Raw genomic sequence first — 23,266 nt, 5'->3', positions numbered from 1 at the left:
GCATTTCTTGAAATGTGTATCTCAAATACATAAGTTGGTTATGATCGGAGGTTGGATCATAATCCTGCATGCGATTCTAAACACAAAGTGTATTTCTGTAGCATGATGCACTATTTTCCTGAAGTGCCAAACACTATCTAGTGCACAAATACCTTTGTAAATTCTATATCCAGTCCCATAATTCAACATTCCAGGTGCTTGAGATAATGAACATTCACTGAAACAACTTCACAAAACTGCAGTCAGATGAACGACGATTCAGCAAGATGGTCATCCTCATAAAATATTAGGCAAACTAAAGCAATAAATGATCTTCCAAAAGTTAACAGATAAAAAATATTTAACTGCAGCTGCTGATAAAGCAACTTTTATTAACTGGATAGGTATTGGATAGCAGCTTCCACACGTGGTGCTACACCACTATACAAACACACACACAGTGTTGGTGGTCTTGACAAAATGATTTCTAACTGATGGTTGTTACTTGGAGAATGGTACAGTAATCATGGCTGAATTAGTCGCTAAACTCAGTTAGTTAATGCCACCTGATTTCTATTGTACAAGTAAAAGGATCTAACTCTGCCTACTTTGAGAAATGACTTTTTGTGGAGGGTGAATTGTTTAGCTAGAATATGGATTATGGGCTTTGTTCCCACAATGAAGAAGGAATGCTCATGGAGTAGCCATGGAGAGACCTGGACATTTGCCTAAAAGGTAATTCCTTTGGGTTATGCACAGGAGAGATTCTGCATAAAACATTTGTCTGTGGTAAAGATAACTCCTGTTTCTTACTGAAGCAGACAAAATTATTCAACTTTCAGCTGAGAATAGTTGTTAGCTCTTATTTTCCATGGATTTCTGGACTTTGACAAAAGGTATTCTGAACCAGACAAAAGCATAATTTCTGACCCTGTTATGTGCATGAGGCAGTAATACACATCTGTAAATGACCCATAATCCTAAATGTGTAGTATATTCATTTACACCCTTTGTTATTTCATTTTATTGTGCCTTATTCTTGCAGAACTAACAACACAACATTGCAAATCAAATGACTATCTCTAGCCCAATTCAATGATGTGATCATCTGTTTTTTCTTTTTTCCTTGGGCAGTATTACACTCGACATTAGGCCAGGCAAACTAGTAGCTGTGGTTGGTGCAGTTGGTTCAGGAAAATCTTCTCTGATATCAGCACTGCTTGGAGAGATGGAGCACATTAAGGGTTACATAAATATTAAGGTATGTAAAGCCAAGCACAACTTTGTAATTGCTAACATATAAGCACACTGTTGTATCTGCAATGAAATATATACAAATAAGTTGAATTTTTTTTTATTAATTTTTGCACTACTGCCTAGCAAATCTGTACTCCTTGGGCACTCATCTATTACCTGACATACATGTGTTCCTCCATGATGGCAAGAGTGGGCCTCATGCTTTACGTAATATGTTAGTTTATTTGGTATTACAATATTCAAATGCATACCAAGTGTTTTACATAATAGAGACAAATAAAACAAACAAATATTTTATGCTAGTGCTTACTGGGACCATTTCTTTTCTTGCCCCATGACATTATTACTGTCCCCTAATGTATGACATAGAATGATGTCTTTGTAGAAATGTGCATGCTTTCACCTACCTGTCCATCTGTGGGCATCTAGCTTTATCCTCACTGTTTTTGCAATATGCTGTGACACCTGCTTTTCACAAAGTGGCTGATGAGTACACAAAAGCATTGCTTTCCCACATGGAGAGAAGACACATGGCCACCATGCAACTAGTCCCTCCTCTTCCATAGCCTATTCTGTTGCATCTGAACAAGCATTTATTATGATAAATACATACAAAAGGATGATACAGGTAAAACTGTTTTCCAGAATTAATACCACCCAGAATACCTGGGCTCCTATTAGAAGACCGAAGACGCATTCTTTCGAATGCATCTTGGTCGAACTTAAAAGACTGAAATGGCAAAATATCGAAGCGGCTTTTAAGTAAATTATTCCCAAGGGAAAGAATTTGCTTGGCCGCTTCATTACTTTGTTGTTTTCTGCACTGTAGTGCAGTCTCAGAGTTGGTATATTTAAGTATGGGAGTGTAGGGGGTGAAGCCCCCCACTTAATGTAATGTTTAAACTGTTTTGTTTTTTTATTTTTTTTTGTTGGAACAGCGATTATTTTTTTCCAAGGGAAAAAAAAAAATCGCTGTTCTGACAGTTTGATGTTGTAAGCTTTTGCTTACATAGGGTCGCTTAATCACCGTTCGCTTTTTTAAACATTCGGTGATCTAATATAGACCCGAATACCTCAGAGTGTTCCATTACTCCTCACTAATGACCAACATGTTGGGTATTATTACTTGCTTGTGTGTTGCATGCTGCTTGATACAGAGTGTGTTTGTGTGTGTGTGTGTGTGTGTGTGTGTGTGTGTGTGTGTGCACGCACGCGAGCGCATGTATACATATATGTATGGGTACCTCGCTCTATGTTCATTTGATCAATGAAGTGAACTGCAGGTTCCATTTCTGAGAATGTTTGTTTTATGTTATGTTCGTTTTGCCAAATGTCCAGTTTACTGACAGGAGTAAGTGGATTTATATTACAGTAATCAAGTAGAACAAGGTATTAAACACTTGAAGATAGACAACAGTATATGGCTAAACTTATATTTGTGGAAGAATATAACATTAATTAGGAAGTAAAGAAGGGAGAATCACCTAGGCAAGTAGTGCATACACTACTAATGCTAATGGAGGGCCTTACTCCCTTGAACCATTTTAGTAATGCATACTAACCCTAACCCTAATCTTATATCTTATTTTAGAAAAAAAACTTTCCATAACACTACTAGTACACAAGACAGCTCAGACACACACTACATAGAAAACATACCCACCTCTTAGCTAGCCCTTACTCTAATCCTAACTACATACCCACCTCTTAGCTAGCCCTTACTCTAATCCTAACTACATACCCACCTCTTAGCTAGCCCTTACTCTAATCCTAACTACATACCCACCTCTTAGCTAGCCCTTACTCTAATCCTAACTACATACCCACCTCTTAGCTAGCCCTTACTCTAATCCTAACTACATACCCACCTCTTAGCTAGCCCTTACTCTAATCCTAACTACATACCCACCTCTTAGCTAGCCCTTACTCTAATCCTAACTACATACCCACCTCTTAGCTTGCCCTTACTCTAATCCTAACTACATACCCACCTCTTAGCTAGCCCTTACTCTAATCCTAACTACATACCCACCTCTTAGCTAGCCCTTACTCTAATCCTAACTACATACCCACCTCTTAGCTAGCCCTTACTCAATGTCCATCACACTCTCAGACAGGCAGTAGGAGAGACTATTAGCTTTGGTGGACTGCCAAAGGAAGGATAGCAGGTCACTACTAGCCATATGCCAAAAAGCAGTGTATTTGTTGAACATCAGTGGATGTGGGGTGATCAAAGGACAGTACATTGACAGCATAGCTTTCCAGATCTCTAACTATGGGATCAATTTTCAGGGGAATGTTGCAATGTGACAGTTACAAGGGGAGTCATGCTTGCTGAAGGAAAGGATTATGCACTTCTTGGCATTTAGTCTTAGTCCATGATTTTGACAAAGAGCTATTTGTTTAGGACAGGCCCTCTTTGAGGGGAGTTTATGATGGCACCATGTTTGCAGTCATCTGCAAACTTGGTCAGCTACAAACCCTTAACATTAACCCCCAAAAAAACATCTTAATTAAATTTACACATATGACAAAGGCAATATTACATTTATATAGATGAAAAACATACAAAATATCACTTTAGTTACAAACATTTTACATCACAGACACCATTGAAACAACTATAGTTTTAAACATTATACATGACTTATAAATCTTCCAGTCATTGTTAGCTAAGCATTATATGTTGTTGAGTCTTTTGGCTTTTCCTGGTTAGGGGTCGCCACAGAGGAACCTCTTAAACCTTGTTCCTGAACTGCATATATTGTTCCCACAAATCCCAATTTTTCCTATGTAGTTTGCTCCTTCTCTTTTCTAAAGATCCCAATTCCAGTTGTTTTTGCTCTGTTAATATATTCACTACTTCTAGTAAAGTTGGTCTAGACTTTGATTTTCATTTTCTAGTAATTGTTTATTTGGCAGTCACCATAATTAGACTCAGCAAAGCTTTACTATGTCTATGCAGTTCCGATTCTGTAGCATAACTCAAAAAAATCATCTCCCCAGTCAATCCAATCTACTCACCCAGCACCTCCGACAGAGCAGTCTGCAGGGAATCTCATAAGTCAGCCAGCTCATCACACTTCCAAAAAATATGTGCCCAGCTATCTCTTTCTTGCCTGACATACCTCCAATATTTGCTATCCACCTGAGGAAAAATTGTTTGGAGTCTACTTGGGGTATAAAAATAGCTATGTAAACACTTCAGGCAAAGATCCTAAATCTTCTAGACTTTGTTGCATATTTGGGAGATATACATATATATCCCCCCTAATTGTCTCTTTGTGAATTGCTTATCCAGTCTCTCTTCCCAATCCTTTCTAAGTTCCTCTGATTGATCCTTATAATTATAATGCAATATTTTATATGTTTTACTAATTATTCCTTTTTTAATAGCAGCTTCTGTTCTAGATTCTGTTAAAATTTCTGCCAGTGCTGGGTTTTTAATTTAGGAGCCCCCTATTTCTTTCTCCTTGCCTATACTCTGATATCAATCCTTGATAGGAAGGCAATCTATAACCTGCAGTCCAAAAAAATTTTGATCTCTTCCCATTCTATTATATTTCCCTTTCTACCTATTTGCTCCCAATACCTTGGTTCCTTTGCCAGTTTTCTCCAATAAATTCCAGCCCCCTCTTGTCTATGAGACATATAAATGACCACAGTCACCTATCAGCAAAATTTCTTTTCACCATTCTCATGCTGGTTTGATTCTTAGAATACTCCCTGCTATTTTATGAATATAATACTCTGTATGATTTTGGTTTTTCTCCTTAAGAGACTGCATTCAAAATCCCATTCTCTCCTTATATCTTGAGCTTCCTCCCTGTGTCAGCATCATTCCTTTCCACTTTGAATTATAGTTTTCTGCTTGTGCTATGTATAAGAGCCTTACCTGTGTTGCTCTAAAATACACCCTCAAATTAAGTAATCCTATTCCACGTTGTTCTATTGGTTGAAGCAGCTTATTCCACTTGACCCTTGCTGTCTTCCCTTCCTCAAAGAAGTATGTGAAGGAAGACGTGCTCAAGGACTGAACTCTTGGGTACACTGCTAGTCACCAGTCTTTTGGAGGAGGTACAGCCACCTGCATTAACCTCCTGGGTACTGGATTCTATTTGTGAGCCAGTATGTTGTTTGAGTTACATATAGATTGACATTTAGCGGGAACAGTTTATGTACAATATTTGGATGTGGGATGGTACTGAATGCCTTTGCAAGGTCTATATATCTGGTGTGCACTGTTATGCACTCATTCTTTCCTTCAGTAACTTTTTTGAAGAAGTTAACCAGGTTAAGAAAGCAGGATCTTCCCTTAATCAATCTGAACTGGATTAAGTTGACGGTTTGAAGATTACCCATATATCCTTATATATATATATATATATATATATATATATATATATATATATATATATATATATATATATTAATGCCATAATGATTATTTCCGTATCCATACAGATGAGATTGGTCAGGCTTATGTGTATAATTAAGTGGTTCCATTGAAGTCTCATCTTTGTGCAATGGAATGACTGTTGCTTTTCTCTGTTCATCTGGCATGAAGCCTGTTTTGATGTTGATGTAGCTTCTGGAGGGGATCAGACGAGCCATACTTTTCAGGCTGACCAGTAAGCAGCCTGATATGTTTTCTAGACAAACAGATGTAGTGTTCTTTCCCTTAGATATTGCATAAAGAACTTATTCTTAGAAAATATGAGGAGAGGGTGTAGGTGTGGGCATGCGATCTGAGAATATGGGAGGGGTGAAGTTTGACTTTAGTTTGTCTGCTAGTAGATGGACTATTTCTTCAAGGTCTGGTTATGTGAATCATTTACTACTAGCTCTATGCCATGCTGGGCATTAGTTCTAAGATTTATAAAATAATTACAGAAGGCTTTGTGGTTATCCTTCATCTGGGTGGCTATTTTTAACTTTTGTCTTGCTTTGGTTATTTTGATCATGGTTTGTAGTTCCTTGTTAAGTTTAGCAAGAGCATTTTGGCATCTTGAGAGCTAGATTTATTTTTCCTTGCTGTTAGTTTGTTTGTGTTTAAGTTACACCACAGGAGGTTATTTAATTTTTTTTATTTCTGAGAGGGACAGATGCATAAAATGTCTGTCTAGGATTCCGCATAAGCAGTGGTATCAAGATGGAAGGCACTGTTGAAGTTAGCCATGTGATCACTCAGTTTTCGTAGATTAGCCTTTTCATAATCTCACATAAATGCTCTTTTTAAATCAGTGGACAGTATCCCCTTAATCTTTCTCCATGTTTGTTTCAACATCTCCTTTGTCACAAACAAGTGTTAGAGTGTTGTAAACGTTTGTGAACTCATGTTAAATTTGTGCCAGGAATTCATATTTGCCAACATATTCCACCAGTTTTGTATATAATCTGTTTCCACTAATGACAAGACAGTACCTTCTAAGATTATGGGATAAACTCCCCCTCACATTAAGAAATCATCAGTCATTAACTTCATTCAAAAAATACCTTGTTATATACATGAGAATTAGAAAATATCATGGGGGTTATGACTGTCAAGCCTCATGTAGGCTAGTAAGTCATAAGGTTAAGAACTGAACCTATGGATCTACAAATGTTGCTAGACTTAAAGAGGTGAGCAGCAGGTTGAAATTCCTGAACTGAGCTAGGAGAGGTAACCTTAGGTGTATGAATGACTGTTTAAGATTGAGACCATGCTTGATGCAAGAGGGAAAATTCTACACTTTTCCCTAAGTAAAGATTATTTAGAGGAAAGCAATTTAGTCACAACAGGAGAGAGCGCATGAATCTAGAGGTCTGGGCACTAGTGTATATCAGTTTTTCAAGGAAGAACTTTCTTGGGTTATGGCTCAGGATCGAGTTTCTGTAAGACCAACAGAAGTTAAGACAGGATTGTACACAGAGGTAAGGTAGCTGACAAGCTTAGTCCAGATGTATGCTTTTGAGTCCTTTGGTTTCTCCTTGCATACAGTATGACTTTGAACTAATCATCTAAGCAGGCAGTCTTGCTCGGTCACTTCTGAAAAAAGGCACCTGTGTGTGATGGGTTTTCTTGACTAGCAAATGAACAAAATGAGAACAGGAAAAGCTGGTTAGTCACTCTGAAAGCAGATATGTGAGTAATTGCCTAACATAACATGTTCAACCTGCTACACCATCTCTCTGTATGACTTAGACCTTGTAAATGTAAAAAACGTTAATGACTGTGTGGAGGAACTGCATTAGTTGTATATCAGTGTCAGTATTAGCATCTACCTAATTTTAATTCAAACTACTTTTACTCTAAGTATAACTATCATCACTCATATATAAAGACACTTTTTTTCACTTGAGCAAACTATCTTACTAGCTGTAATTTTCAGGCTATGTTTGAAATGGCTGCACTGGGATCAATCCATTATCCTGGTCAACAAACAAAACAAATACATTTTAGAAATTACTATAGGGACAGTGACTGAATACAGTCAAAAGAATTAGCAGTGTGTTTTTGTTATGATCAAACTATTTCCATGTATTCTGTTTATTATGATTTTTTTTTAATTTTCAGCAAGTTTCACACTGAAAAAGCATATAAATCCTGTCTTTGACAAACCATATCAATCACATCTAATGTTAACTTAACTGATGTGTTTTGCATATTTTTCTGTTATTTGAATTTTGTATTTACTGGAACAGATCTTGTAAACCTTACCTACTGTCTGCTTCAATTGTATATTTTGTGGCTAATTTTCCTATGCTGTAACTGAAATGTATTTTGTTTATGGCTGCAGAGTGCCTTTTAACTAAAGCCATCTAACTGACAAATAAAAGCTTTGCAAAACAAAAATATTTGCTTTTACTGTTGCTCAGCAGTTCAAAAGGTATTTCTGAGGGTACACACAAGCCCGAATTCTTCTAACAGGTGTTGGCATACATATTTAAATATATTCAGTAATAATCATATTTCTTTAGGGCTGCTGATTGTCAGTTTACTTTATATTACTTAAAAGCAATATCAGACGGGCAGTGGTTTTCCTTTATATCTACAGTTCTCATCAATGTGCTAGATGGCAGCTTATTGTTTTTTGTGTTTGCTATTTCAAGAACTGCTGTAATTTTCATTGTGATAGTTAACCCTTACATACAACATTCACTTAACATTGACAATTTTCAGGGTTCATTTGCCTATGTACCTCAGCAAGCCTGGATTCAGAATGCTACCCTGCAGGACAACATACTCTTTGGTTCAGAACAGGAAGATATTCGGTATCCGAAAATCATAGAGGCTTGTGCTCTATTACCAGACTTAGAACTGTTACCTGGAGGTGATAAGACTGAAATTGGAGAGAAGGTACAGTCATAAATAAGTGTATTACATTATGTGATGTTATAACATTTTATCTGATGTACCATAAAACTTTAGTGTATAGAGAATTGTGAAAAGTGTTTGAGAAAATGTACAGCTTTGGTGTGAAATCCATGTCATTTCACTTTGCTAGTGCAGCTCTGGGGGGATAATTTTCTTTATGAAGAATGTCTGTCTTTGTAGATATGGATTGTTGAGCTTGCAAATTACTCAAATCTAATTTCACCAGATGGACAAAAAGCAGGATCTATAAAAAGGACAAGTAGGAGTCCTTATCAATGGTAGCAGTTCATAAGTCACAAAGGAAAGCTCTGATATAATACTAAAAACATGCAAGGAGAAATATCTTTTTTGTTAAGACATTGTCATAGATGGTGATGCTTTTGTACATATTAGCGGTGTGTATTAATATTAAAAGACACCAGCCAATAGCATAACAATCCACATGAGCCATTTACAACTATCACAATATAGCTTTACTTTTTTCCTGGAAACTTCTGTCTTCCAGTGTCCTAGTAGTCACATAACCATTCTATAATGAAGAATAATGCGTATTAATACTACCTAGAAAGAAAATAAACACAAGTACCTTAATATGAATGGCAATATTCTCATGGTTACTTCATTTTTACTTATTTCAGTCATGCTGAAATTTGTATTAATAATTTTATTGCCACATCCATTTTCGGATACATGTTTTATGCTATCCTATGAAGGGGTGCATGGGAGCTGAGCCTATCCCAGAATGCACTTAGCATAATGCATAGAATCAATCTAGCTAAAGAGATACACAGACAATGTGTCTTTGGGGTGCATGAGGATACTACATTCTTCAGTGAAAATTCACATATCAATCCAAGTAAAACATGGGGACTGTGCAGAAGGTACCTCAGGAAATTATCCAGAAAAAAGAAAACTTGTGGGATAGCAATGCCACCTATTGAACCATTGCACCACATGTAAAGACTGAAATGTACTGCTTAACAAACTGTCAGGTTACATCACAGTGACAGCTGTAACATTGCATCTCACTAGTACAGGTATTTGTGAAAGTTAAACAAAAGTGTCTACAGATCTCTGTATGACTATCCATTCATCTCAGAATGACTTATATTGAAGTTGTATCCTTTAGGTACCACCTCTTCTTGGTAATCTGTGCATCAAAAACAGAGACACAGTATTATTAAAATTATACCACAGGTGTTGCATGCCTGTCATACAACCCCTTTCCACCCCACAACCAGTTAAATTAACTTAGGTTATACATGAACATTTATGTTGTCGATGGAAAAGAAATTCTCATTTGCAACAAAATGACTGCACTTAAACTGGAGGAAGAATTTACCCTTTTAGTTTTACTTCCACGTTTATGCTAAGTCTACAGTAATTATGAAGCAATCTGAAAACACTGCTATAAGGGAAAGTTTAGAATGAAATACTGTATTTACACTACTAGAGATAAATATAACAAAAGTAAGCTGATATGCTCACGCTCTCTGTTAAAATTATCGACAGTCTTACCCAGATACATCTCCATAATCTCATGTAGGTTACTGGAAACATTTCTTCTATAATAATAACAATTCAAGCTCTCTCCTTCAGCGTATAACATATAGACTATGCAGTAGCATAGCTAGGGCGAGTGAAGGGGGCAACTGCCCTGGGAATGATCAGCTGATCCTGATCTGTAATGCAAAGCCGGTATTGCATTTGTGGTCAATGTAGCGGGTTGCTACAGTTTAACAGTAAAAAAAGAAAGAACTCTTTTTTTTTTTTTTTTTAACTAAACCTGAGTGCAGGCAGGGTGTACAGTATAACAACTGTTTGCTACAGTTTAAAACATTTTTTTTTTTTTACTAAATAATAAGCAAAGAAGCTCTCTGTGCAGACAGAATATAAACTGTAGCAAATGTCTGCAAGAGTTTAAAAGACAACTTTTTTCAATAGAATGTGTGTAATCAGGGTCAAAGACAGGGAACAGACTGGGGTAAGGGGGTGGTGTCATGCCTCTGGCCACCTGATATGTGTGCCAGTAGAAAGAACAAAGTTTTTTTTTCCTATGGAGGAGCTTGGAGTATGCAGATCTGACTCTAATAAGCCAATGGCTACAATGTAGCCATTGGTTTATTAAAATATTTTATGTTTTTACTCTTCAGTGTAAGAGCGGGGGGTGTTACACTTGAGCTGTTCTGGTTCGTGGAAAAGGCACACGGCAGTGGTTGTGTGAGCTGTGCTTTGGGACTATATACGATTTAAAGTACTGGGACAAACAATTTCAGATGGTATCTGTGACTGCGGTTACATTAAAAACAGGAGAATCATCACAAACAGAAAAGCATAACCCTGCAGGTTACGTGCATTCAGAAAACTGTCACCTATTCACCTATCAAATTATGTGCTTTAACTTTCCACTGTATTGAAACTGGGTTTGGTCGTACCCTAACACTTAAAAGTCAAAAAATAAATTGTTCTCAGTAGTTAATGCAGGCTCCCATGGAGGTAAGTGTTTGGAGATGAAATTTTGTAAACTGGCCTGCTAGAGGCTCACAGATGTCTACTAGGATAACAACCACTGGTGCCTTTTAAACCTAGCCATGTATCCCAAATCTCTGGCAACTTCTGGAACCCTTGGTAGTGTAAGTGGGAGCTTAGGAGATGAAACATTTGCTATCAGAGGCTTAGGAGATGCACCATTTTAAGCTGTCTGTGTCCATTAGAGACATAAATGCCAAAGTAGGGATGAATTTTTGGTTCCGTATCCAGGTGTTCAAGTTAGATTTGAGGTTTAAGTCTTTAGAATGGGTTTGTTTGTTTTGCAGAAATGAAGGTATTTCATAAAAGTGGGGTCTGAAGATTCCTTGTATACCAGGCATATATCTTCCCCCCTCATCTGCCTGTAGGAGACAGAATGCAGGGATAGAACTTTGAGAAAGATACTATTTACACCCCGTATTCTTTAAGTGAGGAGCCTCTGCGGACATTTTAATTATTAGATGTGCCTTGTTAGGTACATACCAAAGGGTCAATTATATTTTGTACAGTAAACCACAGCATTATCAAATGCAGACAGCACAATGACGAGTCCTCTCAATAGGTCTGTATGGGCTTTAATCAAACAGCTGTTGGTTTGAGCCCATATAAGGAATTTATGCACAGTATACGGATTTTTTTATCTGATTTACTATTGGGGGTGGGGTGGGGTTAAATCTGTGACTGCCGGCATGGAATTACATCTGACATCAAATAAAAAAATTGAAGGTTCCATTCCTGCCATAGCCATCAGTACAATGTTATGGTTGCCCATGTGGTCTAATAATTAAGTACATGTTTGACTGTAATCCATATCACATTAGAAATGACATGCTGGTTTATCATTCATATTTGTATTTATTTGGCTTCTCCGCCTGTAAAAAATGTTTATTTTTGATTATTTGTGTTTTGCATTTTTGTTCTTTGCCACTTTAGATTAGATTTTTTTATTTAGTGACACACAGCGAGTATTAGCTTATCATTTGTCCAGAGGTCACTGTTGGGGATCACCTCACTTCACGGACAGACATCCCCCTTTCTAGAAAACAATGCCATTACAGGTATGGTGACCTGAAGGGGCAAAAGAAAGACCAATTGGGTACTTCGATTTAAGAGATATAGGAAAGAAGGCCAGAGTTCTACTGTAAGTACTCCTATTGGCTAGGAAGCTAACATATAATGATGAATATATATTCTAAACTTCATTAGCTTGACATGAAAAAAATCATCCACAGAAGGTGGAAAAAAAACATTAAAAGCCTAATTGTGCATGATCTGAGATAGAACAACAGACCATGCCAAAAAAAAAACTTGTTTCTTTTGCTGTAGGGCAAGCCTCCCTGCATGCTGTACCCACTGCTACTTAAATATTTTAACTCTGAGATCGCACTATACCAGGGAAATGGCATATTCCCCAACCTGGGTACTGTAGTGATTTTAAACAGCTGTTGACCATCTGCTTTGTCAAACAGTGTGTGTCAACAAAACAGATGTCAAGTTTATTACTAGTCGACCAGCACTAATGATCCTGCATGCGTGTGCGTCTCTGGACTTTTAGTAATTCTTCAGAGCTTATAAAAAAATAGTGTAATTATTTGTGTGCTAACAAACTGCTTCAAAGGTGTGACGTCCCTGCTCTGGGCCAGTAATCAAGGAGCCTCAATCCTCACCATGGACACCGGTGAGGGACATTCACTTGGAACAAAGATAGATACACACAGTATTCCAGATGCAGCTCTCTGCAACAAGCACATTTTCCCTTAAGAGCACAAATGGAGCACACTCCAGACCTGGGGCTAGACTTCCTCTCAAGGCCACAAGTAAGTCATCACCTTTCTCTCTGCAGAAACCAGTGCTGTGTGTCCCTGTTCCAAGTAGATGACACACACACATTAAGATTTGATTTTCACACACACACACACACACACACACACACACACACACACACACACACACACACACACACACACACACACACACACACACACACACCTGGGAAAGGCTGGCACAGATCTACCAGGTATGCCCTCCTCTGCCCAGACTATAATGTAGAGTCACTGCCACCAGCCAGCTGCTTTAAGGTTATTACAAGGCTACTCAATTATACTGAGTGAAATTAATACAAATACCAATGGTAATGCTGACCAAACAGCAAGAATTTCAGGAGAAAGTGTCACCTAATAAATACAAGAACTTTCAAAGGTTAAAATATTCTCTAAGACAACAGCCACAATGAAAAGTTTAAATATATTTAATAATAAATAATAAAAGAACAAGCAAATACTAAATATCTATTTACAGTAAACACCAGAGTTTCAACACAGGAAATATTAAAAATAACATAGACAGATAGATTCACGCAGATACAGAAAAACAGTACTTAACTAATCTCACTACATTTCCCTGACTGATCTAAAGAATTACTATTCCCTGGTTACTTAATAAAGTAAGGAAAGATGAAGTGGGTGAGTGATCGTTCTTTGTCAGGTTTCAAAAACAAACTGCCCTGAGACTTCTATCTCATCGAGTATTAAAATATTTCAGTGCTGGATTACAGAATGACATCACATAAATCTGATCATCTGACTTCTGGTTCCCACAGTACCCCCTTTACTAGAAACTGAACCAGAATCTAGCACACATGTCATAATCACACACACAAAGCTTTGATAAGATGTGTTATAGCATCTGGAAGCTAACTATAAAACCATTTCAAAAATGTCTACCCTTCCAGGGTAGCAATTAGTTCAACCCTAAGGACAATACAGTAGGATTCCTAGTCCTAGTTTTCATGGACATTTTGTCTCTGGCTGCAATCAGAACAGTAAGATGCAATCTTTATGGCATAAACCAGGTAATTTAATTTCAGACTATTTTTCAAAAATAGCTGTACTGAGATTAACCTCTTCTCTTCCAATATCCTCTGTTAAACTATATTCTTTTCAACAGTTACAATACAGTCTGACAAACAGGTGTATTTCTTTTCTGTCCAGCAGGACCCACTGTTGCCACATTTTTAACACAAGCAGCTTTACACATACATTTTCAACACAAGTACCTGTACAAATCAGTTTGGCATACAGATATGATTCTTTACAAAACTCCAGCTAGCTATGCTGGCATATATGTTACACATTCACTGCCCTACTTCTCCTGGCATAGCTGGCAATACCTGATATCATCACAATAGGGATAACATTTTATCACATATATTTTTGAACTATTGCCTGAGTTACTTATTTCTGCATTAAATTACACCAGTTTTGTTACACTTTGACAGATGTGGCACTTCAATAATTCATGATGTGGATGCTATTACCTTTGCTGGATTAACATGGTCATAAATCAATTTGTCTGGTGATGGTTTTAATCATTTGAATGTATTTGGGATTTCCAGAATATTCTGCAAGTTCTTCAAATGCTACATACAGGGACACTACACATCTCATAGGGGTAGGAAATTATTGAAGTACATGTTGTTCATTGGGTTTGCATTAATGCAAAATGCAATCCTCAAGACCCTAATCAATTATGTATATTTTCTTAGGTATGCCTAATGATTAAAACATTATTTATCTATCCATCCATCCTATGTTGGTGGGTTTAATCCTATTAGGCTAGTGGCCTCTTTATGAGAGAACCTATGTGGTATTTATACAACTATGGGAAATTTGGCCATGGCATTAAGGAACATCTCATCTGAAGTACCACACACTCCAGAATGCAGATGCCCCCCACCTGGTACACAGTAGTGTCAGCAAACCAGTCACCTGGACTGGGAATATAACTCACAGCCTTCTGGTCTTCCAACACAAGTGAAGCTACCTAATTGATCTACTGATACTGCTCATTACAATATCATATTTGTAGGGGAAGGAAGTAGTGATGGACCTTGGGGTTAGCCATATTAATTCATAAAAAATGCAACATGGGAATACCCTACCTTATGACAGGATAAAAAGAACATATTGGGGATGTCAAAATACCTTTAGGGTATGCCAAATATTAGTGCTTGCACTACTTTGAAGTTACTAATGACCTATTTTTATCAGGTGGAAAGAAAGGAAAACAAGATAATGAAACAGTTCTTGGTGCCTAACTATTTAGGAACATGTTATTAAAACTGACATACAGACATTTTGTGGGACACCTGGCATAGATTTTTAATATTGTTCTTATACAGTTAAATTGCTGGTATAACAGGTTTTGCATTAAAGCATTTTCTGAACAATATGAAGTCTGATACTCATGTCTGTCATTATTTGATAACAGCAATCAAAAACAATGTCAGAAAACCACAGAGTTTAGGAGGATCGGGCTAAAAATGAAACAAAATTGGAGACAGATGTTAACTACGCTGTTTGCAAGTATATGTCTGTACACAAACAAATGCATGACAAGCAAATACAGCCACTTGTATGACTGTGTACATCTTAAAAGTTTGCTTGAGATCAGATGAATGCATAAATTATACAAGTAATGGTCTAGTAATGTACTTCAGCTTGCGGCTGTTAGATTCACAGAGGACAACCACTGCAACACAGACCCATTCAACTACTTCGCTTAAGATTCATGAAGACCCAAATTCAGGAACAAATTACAAAACTGGTAATGTACAAGCGTTGTATTTTTACTCGAGCTATAACTGACGCCAGGGCCAGTCCACTATGCTCACCCTTGCTATGCTCGGGCTCACTCTGCTCCCTACCCTGACCTCATTCTCACCCACCCCCATTTCACTTAGACTTATTTTTCCATTATCTCCTCCTACCAATTCCACCCATCCAATTGGACATTCCAGGAAATCACTTTCAATTTACTTTACTCCTCCCATCCCCTAGATTCACTAATTAACCTTCACATGTTCACTCTTTTCTCTCCCCCTCATATCTAACACTATCCTCTCAAACTCCTCCAACTTATAACATTCTTTCACAGTCTTCTAAACTAACCATCTCCACTTTCTATGTCAATTACCACTAACATACAATTTCTCACCCCGTCTCTCTCTCCCTGTATCTACTACTGCCGCTAACAGCATTTCACATACCCTTCAAATATAACAAACCTACATCTATCACTTCTTTACAAACACCACTTCTTACCACCTTCTCTTGCCTATCCTCTAGCCTATATCCAACCTACACCATCCTATACTACAAATTAAAAACCTTGCCATACAAAAAAAGCACCAAAACAAACCTGACTTCCCATTGCCATTATATAACAAAAAAGAATCAGCACCCCATCACCCTCCCATATATATAGGGCCCACCACCTCCCCTCTTAACCAGTTTAATCCCCTTAAAATACTAAACTTCACCACACTCAACCTTCAAAGTATCAGAAACAAAATCACGACTTCCATGCCTAGAGAGCACACAACCAGCCAAATATTATAGCCGATACTAAGAAATGGTTAAAACCTTTTCTATCCACAGGCTATGCCTGCTTAAGATCAGACAGACCTCTTAAAAAAAGATGGGGGAGTCACACTGATATACCTAAATAACTTTAATATAGTCCCATACGCAAAGTCTGTCCCTCAGTTTTTCACTGCCGAAATACTTATATCCCTCCTAAAAATGAACAACAAAAGTCTCTATTGTAGTCCTGTATATCCCTCCAGGCAATAACATTCCCATATTAGAAGAAACCCTAGCCCGGGTCTCAAACAGCATAAAAAATGAAACAATCATTCGAGGCAATGTGAATGTCAACTGGCTTGACAATTCACATCACCATCCCTCCACCACCATAAACCTATATAACTTTACTCAGCTAGTCACCAATATAACCAGACCCAATAAAAACAGCAACAGTGGGTCTATCCTGGATTGGAGTATGGTCTCTGATGCTAATAAAATCTCCTCTACAGGTACTCTACCCAATAGTATTAGTGACGACCTTCCTGCCTTTATAGTACATAAAAATACAGCAATGCCAAGTAAACACCAGTATAAACAATTCAGACACCTATCCCACTTTTGTCCAATCATCCTTATTGAAACTATACAACCTCAGTTGGGATGCACTGAAAACCCTTCCCCTTGACAAAGCAGTAGAGTTGTTTAACTCTACATTTCTTGGGATCTTAAACAAATTAGCACCTCTCCAACAAAAGAGAGAGAAAACTAATAATGCCAACTGGCTTACCAGACCCACGAGGCAACTCATGATTGCCAGGGATAAAGCCTGGAAATTATGGCAAAGAAATAAAAGCTCCAGTGACCTCACTCAATATAAGAACTCCAAAATAAAGCAAAGCATCTAGTAATCCATAACAAAAAAGGATACTACCTTAGTCTACAAAGTCATTACAAGTATAACCCCCAAAAATCCTGGAGCTCCATAAATTCCTTACTCAAACCAGGCTCCAATAACAATCCATGCCCCTCCCCAGATAAGACACCTACCAAAATTGCCTTACTCTTTAACTTATATTTCATAAATGCTATCACCAGTCTCACCACCAACTTTCCTTAAGTCAACCTAGCTCCTGAAAACTCACCATCCAATACTTAATAGCTCACCCTCCCTGTTTTTCTCTCTCACCTATTCCTACAGCTACCATTAAAAAACTATTTCTAAAACTCAAACCTGGCACTAATGCCATGATAACCTACCTCCTGAATTCTTTCAATTAGCAGCTAATTCTATCACATATCCCATGCGCATTCTTCAACAGATCAGTCCAGGAGTCCTACATACCCACACGGTGGAAAAAAGCATATGTTCTTCCTCTCCACAAAGGTGGAAACAATACAGATATTACCAACTTTTGACCTGTCGCCATTCTCTCACTTATTTCTAAGATCCTAGAAAAATGCATCCATGCACAACTTCTAAATCACCTGCTAAACAACCAAATTTTCTCTCCCACTCAACATGGCTGTAGGCCTGGTCACAGTACTACTACAGCTGTTCTTTCCTTCTTCAACACAGTAAACTGTACCAGAGATACTGGAAAAATGGTCTCTTCTCTCTTTCTAGATCTCTCCAAGGCTTTTCTCCCATCCCCTTCTTCTCACCAAACTGTCTAACTTAGGCATCGCTTCCTCTACCCTAAAATGGATCTCAATCTATCTTACAAATCTGCAACAATCAAGTAAGTGGCAACAATATTTCTCTCCGTTCCTCAACACAGCTGTGCATCAAGGATCTATACTAGGGCCTCTGTTGTTCAGTATCCTCATCAACAGCTTCCACACTACCCTCAATCAAGGTACTGTCATCCAATACTCAGAGGATTCAACTATCATCTGTACCGCCAACTCTGCATCACAACTACAACAACTCACCCTAAGTGCCCCATTGCCACTGAAACTTGGATGACAAATAATCATCTTGCCCTAAACCACCAAAAAACTAAACTCATGTTATTTACCCCCCCCCCAAAAATCTCACTGAGAAAGGACATATTCACTATCTTCTCTCAAAACAACACTGTCACTGAGGTTGTCCCAGGCACAAAACTACTAGGTGGCATCATAGATGAAAACCTAACATTTGACCACCATATTCGCAGTAAAATAAAAAAACTCAGCAAAAAATTGGCACACTGTACAGACACAAATACTTCCTCAACCTCCCCACTAAACTGCCCCTGGCCACTTCCTTTCTGCTACCTTCCTTATTATATGGTGCCCCTCTATTTACCAAAATCCAGTCTTCCCTTAAATCCAAGTTTGACTCACGCTATAATAAAATTGCAAAATTTGTGACCAGTGCAAAGTACTCATCCCACAATTGTGCCTCACTACTCCTATTAAACTGGCTAGATCTTCCATACTATCTTACATATCTATAACTAACCACTGAACATAAACTCATACTCAAACTATCAAACTGTCCTGCCTTTCTTCCCTACTCATTCAATGCAGTCCAATCCAAATAGACCAATTTGGTCCAAAAGTCAAATGCTCCTGAACGCTGAAAAGCCCAGTCTTTCTGCCAGTCAGATGCTCTACTCCTTTACTATGTGCAAGCTATGGAATACCCTCCCACCATCTTTCAGGGCTACCAGTAATCCACCCCTCTTTAAACATTCCCTGAAATAACACTTTGTCTCTCTCTAAGGCACTACACTTGTGCCAAACCTGAACTTCCCACGTGATAATACCTAAAATCCTCATTAAACATTTCTTTGTATAATTTCTCTCTGTCATTCTGCCTTTCACTAGCTTTAGCTTATGACTTCATCTGGCTCTTTTTGGCTCAGCTTCATGCAAGTTTACAATTTCTTTTAGGCAAGTATGCACAACATGCTCTAAGAGTCCATCATCAAAGATATAACCAACTAAACCAAGCTTTAGCAACTTTTGCCAAACACCCTACCTTTACACAGTAACCTCATAATGTCTCTGACTATTATTTAGCTCATGTAACTGCTTCTACAATGTTTGCACTACTATATTCATTATGATAAACTACTTCCTGGACATAGTTTATACTGATGTTCTGACATATATATTGATATGATTTATTGTGTTGATATTTGTATTGATTTATTAGTGTACTGTATTGATATGTGTGTATCTATGTATTTGATTTTATGCATTGTTCATTTCAATGCTGGAGCAGTTATTCCCGGGCCTCCACTGAAAATGGGCTCATTACGGCTCAGTGGACCATCCCGGTAAACAAACACAAATAAAATAAATGTTTTCTAAAGTATATGAAGTCTGAAAATCACTTGTCTTCCATTATTTAATGATTGCAATCCACATTTTCCCAGAAAACCTAAGAGTTTAAGAACAGACCAAAATGTCTCCCAACCCTTTTGCTTAAGGATTCCAGACAAAGCCAAAAATAAAGGAGGTCTGGCAGTTGGCACAGAGAATTAAGACTGTGAACTGTAGTTCCTTTGCACAAAGCTTGAGGCACTCAGTTCTCATTTGTCTGCTGTGTGACCTTAAGTCACTTAATGAAACAGTGCTTGGGATCAACTGGGAATTTAGGCTAGTCTCCTCAATGGTCCTCTGGGCAGCAAGCCTAGTAACTGCCTATGAACTTCTGACTAAGACCCAAAAATGAGCAACTTTTAAATATTACTCTAATTCACTTTTAAAATTAATAGAAGAACAGGTGTTGCCTCAGCATTATATTTTCTGAAGAATAAATTTAAAACATAATGACTGGTATTATTGACTAGCTGGCTGTAATCCTCAGTGATTTACGATAAAATTAGTTTTTTTTTTGTTTTTTTAAGACAGACATTGCAAAAATATAACCCAGACTCAGGGATGCTCTGCAAAACTGAAAACTGGGAAGAGCTGACAAACAGAGTTATGACCCTGCCTGATCTCTCGCACGCACACACACACAGACATACACACACACACACACACACACACACACACACACACACACACACACACACACACACACACACTGAATACAGTTCTGTTACTGACCAGATCATACCTCTCAACCTCTTAGTGCAAGAAATCTGGACAAAGCAAAGTAGAGTGACAGAGACCCCAAAATAGGGACAGATTTTAAATATTGTTCTTATAAATAAGAAAGTTGCTAGAGTAACAGGGTTTGTCCATTTTGTGAAGGATTTGAAGTCTGAAACTAAAATGTATGACATTATTTGGTGACCTCAGTCCAAGATCATACCAGTGATTTGGTAAAAAATCACAATGAGGAACAGACCAAAAATATGAGAGAAAAATCTGGACAGTTAAGAGGTATGTACCAGATCCTTACTATGCGTCAGCAGATTTTCAGCACTATGCCCCACAGCAGGGTTGTGATAGTGAAGAAAAGAGTGCATTCAGACAGCAGTTTCAGGACCTACTAGATTAACCAGGACAGCATGAATTGGTGTTGATAATGGGTGACTTGAATGCACATATCAGGACAGCTAGGGAAGGATATGAGGACTGCCTGGGTCCACATGGGTGGGGCAACAAGAATAAACACATGGTTCAGAAAAACAGTCACAAGATCATATACAAGAGTAGACAATGTGCAACTCAGGTAGACGTCCTCCTAATAAAGGAAGGGTATTGGGGTAAAATCAATGACTGCAAAGTCATCCCCAGTGAAACAGCCATCCCACTGCATAAACCACTGGTTGCCACAATCATCTGCAAACAGTGGTCAAACCAGGATCTAAGGTCAACAGAGACCAGGTTGAAGACCTGGAAGTTGACTGGAGTGAAAGTACAACGGTTCAAGGAATTACTCAGGGCTCTAGCATCACATGAAGAGGAGGAAATTGGTGGAGTTGAAGAAGAAGAATGGCAGTGCCTCAAAACAACATGTGTGAGGGCTGCAGAACAGATACATGGCTGAATGAACCAGGTATGGAAATAAGCTACATAAGGAAAACTGGTGGTGGAATGCTTAAGTCCAGGGATTCATCAAAAGAAGGAAGGAGTGCAGGAATTAGTGGGAGATAGAAAAGACTGACCAGGTTAGGAAGGAATACTGGTTGGCTAACAAGGCAGCTAAGAAAGGAGTTGCAACAGCAAATAATAGAGCATTGGAGGCACTCTACCAGCTTCTGTAAAGTGACTCAGTAAGTGGCACAAAGAAACTATATCAGGTTGCAAGGCAAAGGCAGAAAGATAAAGAAGATAGTCAGATACCCTTCATCAGGGATGCCAGTAAAACCGTGCTCACCAGTCCACAGGACATCAAAGGCAGATGGAAGGAGTACTTCCATCAGCTTCTGAAGGAAGAACACCCCACAAGAAGCTGTACTACCCCAGACATGGCCTACAATGAAAAAAGAGGAGGAGCCTACTCTAGAAGAAGTAAGAACAACACTAAGGAAAATGAATTCAGGAAAAGCAGCAGGCTGAGATAAAGTCACAGCAGATTTGATAAAAATGCTAGGTGAGATAGTCGAGAAATGGATCCTGTGGGTACTCATAGCAGTGTGGAGAGAAAGGTGTATCCCAGATGACTGGAGAATAAGCATAGTAGTGCAAGTATACAAAAACAAAGAGGACATCCACAACTGTGGGCAGTACAGAGACATCAAACTCCTGTCACATTGCATGAAAGTCCTGGAGAGAGTGATTGATAATTAGATATGCAGAGCAATAGAATGTAAGATAGGAAGTAAGCAGTTCAGAGTTAGATCAGGATACAACACAAATAACATAATGTTTGTAGTGAGACATACAGTTGAGAAGAAGCTAGAGATGAGGAAAGAATCCAACTGGGCGTTCCTAGACTTTGAGAAAGTATATGACAAGGTCCCAAGAAAGTTGATTTGGGCAGTACTGCAGTGGTTCAAATTCCCAGAAACATTGGTAGAATTAGTGCAGGCTATGTACAAGAACCCAATGACTCAAGTATGAACAGTGTTTGGCCTCACAGGTGGGTTCGCAGTGGGAGTGGGTGTGCACCAGAGTTCAGCTCTGATCCCACTGCTGTTCATACTGGTGATGGACTGCATTAGCAAAGTGGTCAGAGGGGAGGGATCATCAAAGTTGCTATATGCAGACAACGTGGCATTACAGGCAGACTTTGAGCAAGAATTTCATCAAAGGATAGGGGGATGGAATGCAAAACTGAACACACACTGGATGAAACTAAGCAAATATATGATAGTAGTAATGATAGCAAATTGCAGAAATCAGAAGCAGCTGAGAACTGAGATAGAAGGGAAGAGAGTGGAACAGGTAAATAGCTTCACGTATCTGGGAGGGGTGGTTGAGGAGAAGGGAAGTCTGAATGAAGTGGTCAAAGTTAGAATCAGAGGGGCTGCAGCCAACTGACATCAAGTCTCAATTGTAGTCTATGATAGAAGAATACCAAAGAAGTTGAAAAGTAAGGTGTAGAAGACAGTGGTGTGATCAGTACTACTGTATGGTACAGAAACCTTGGCAATAAAGGCAGAGCAGATGAGAAAGCTAGAGGTGATGGCAATGAAGTGCCTGAGAAGAGTGGTAGGATGCACACTGTGGGACAGATGAAGAAATGAGGATATAAAAACAGAAGCCAAAGTAGAAAAAAATCAAAGATAACAGATTATGGTGGTTTGGATACATTGTGCAGAAAAGCAGAAGACAATCTGGTGAAGACGATTTGGGACAGACAGGAGGAATGTAAGAGGAAACAAGGACATCCAGCAAAGAAGTGGATGGATTGTGTGAAAGAAGATCTGCGACAGACAGGCTTGAG

At 38.3% G+C, this 23,266-nt stretch overlaps 1 protein-coding gene across 1 annotated transcript in view; it reads left to right on the top strand.

Annotated features, from left to right (window-relative positions):
* The window catches only part of ABCC2 (ATP binding cassette subfamily C member 2), an 833,283-nt gene that overhangs the window by 400,936 nt on the left and 409,081 nt on the right, over positions 1-23,266 (top strand). Inside the window, exons 16-17 of the mRNA XM_044055642.1 lie at positions 1,114-1,240; positions 8,399-8,575. Of these exons, the coding sequence (XP_043911577.1) occupies positions 1,114-1,240; positions 8,399-8,575 (304 nt within the window). The remainder of the gene's footprint in view (positions 1-1,113; positions 1,241-8,398; positions 8,576-23,266) is intronic.

This window comes from Protopterus annectens, chromosome 14.part0 (assembly GCF_019279795.1).
Source record: "Protopterus annectens isolate FY-2018-M chromosome 14.part0, PAN1.0, whole genome shotgun sequence".
NCBI classification, from domain to species: Eukaryota; Metazoa; Chordata; order Ceratodontiformes; family Protopteridae; genus Protopterus; species Protopterus annectens.
This window is presented reverse-complemented; position numbering and strand designations above follow the sequence as displayed.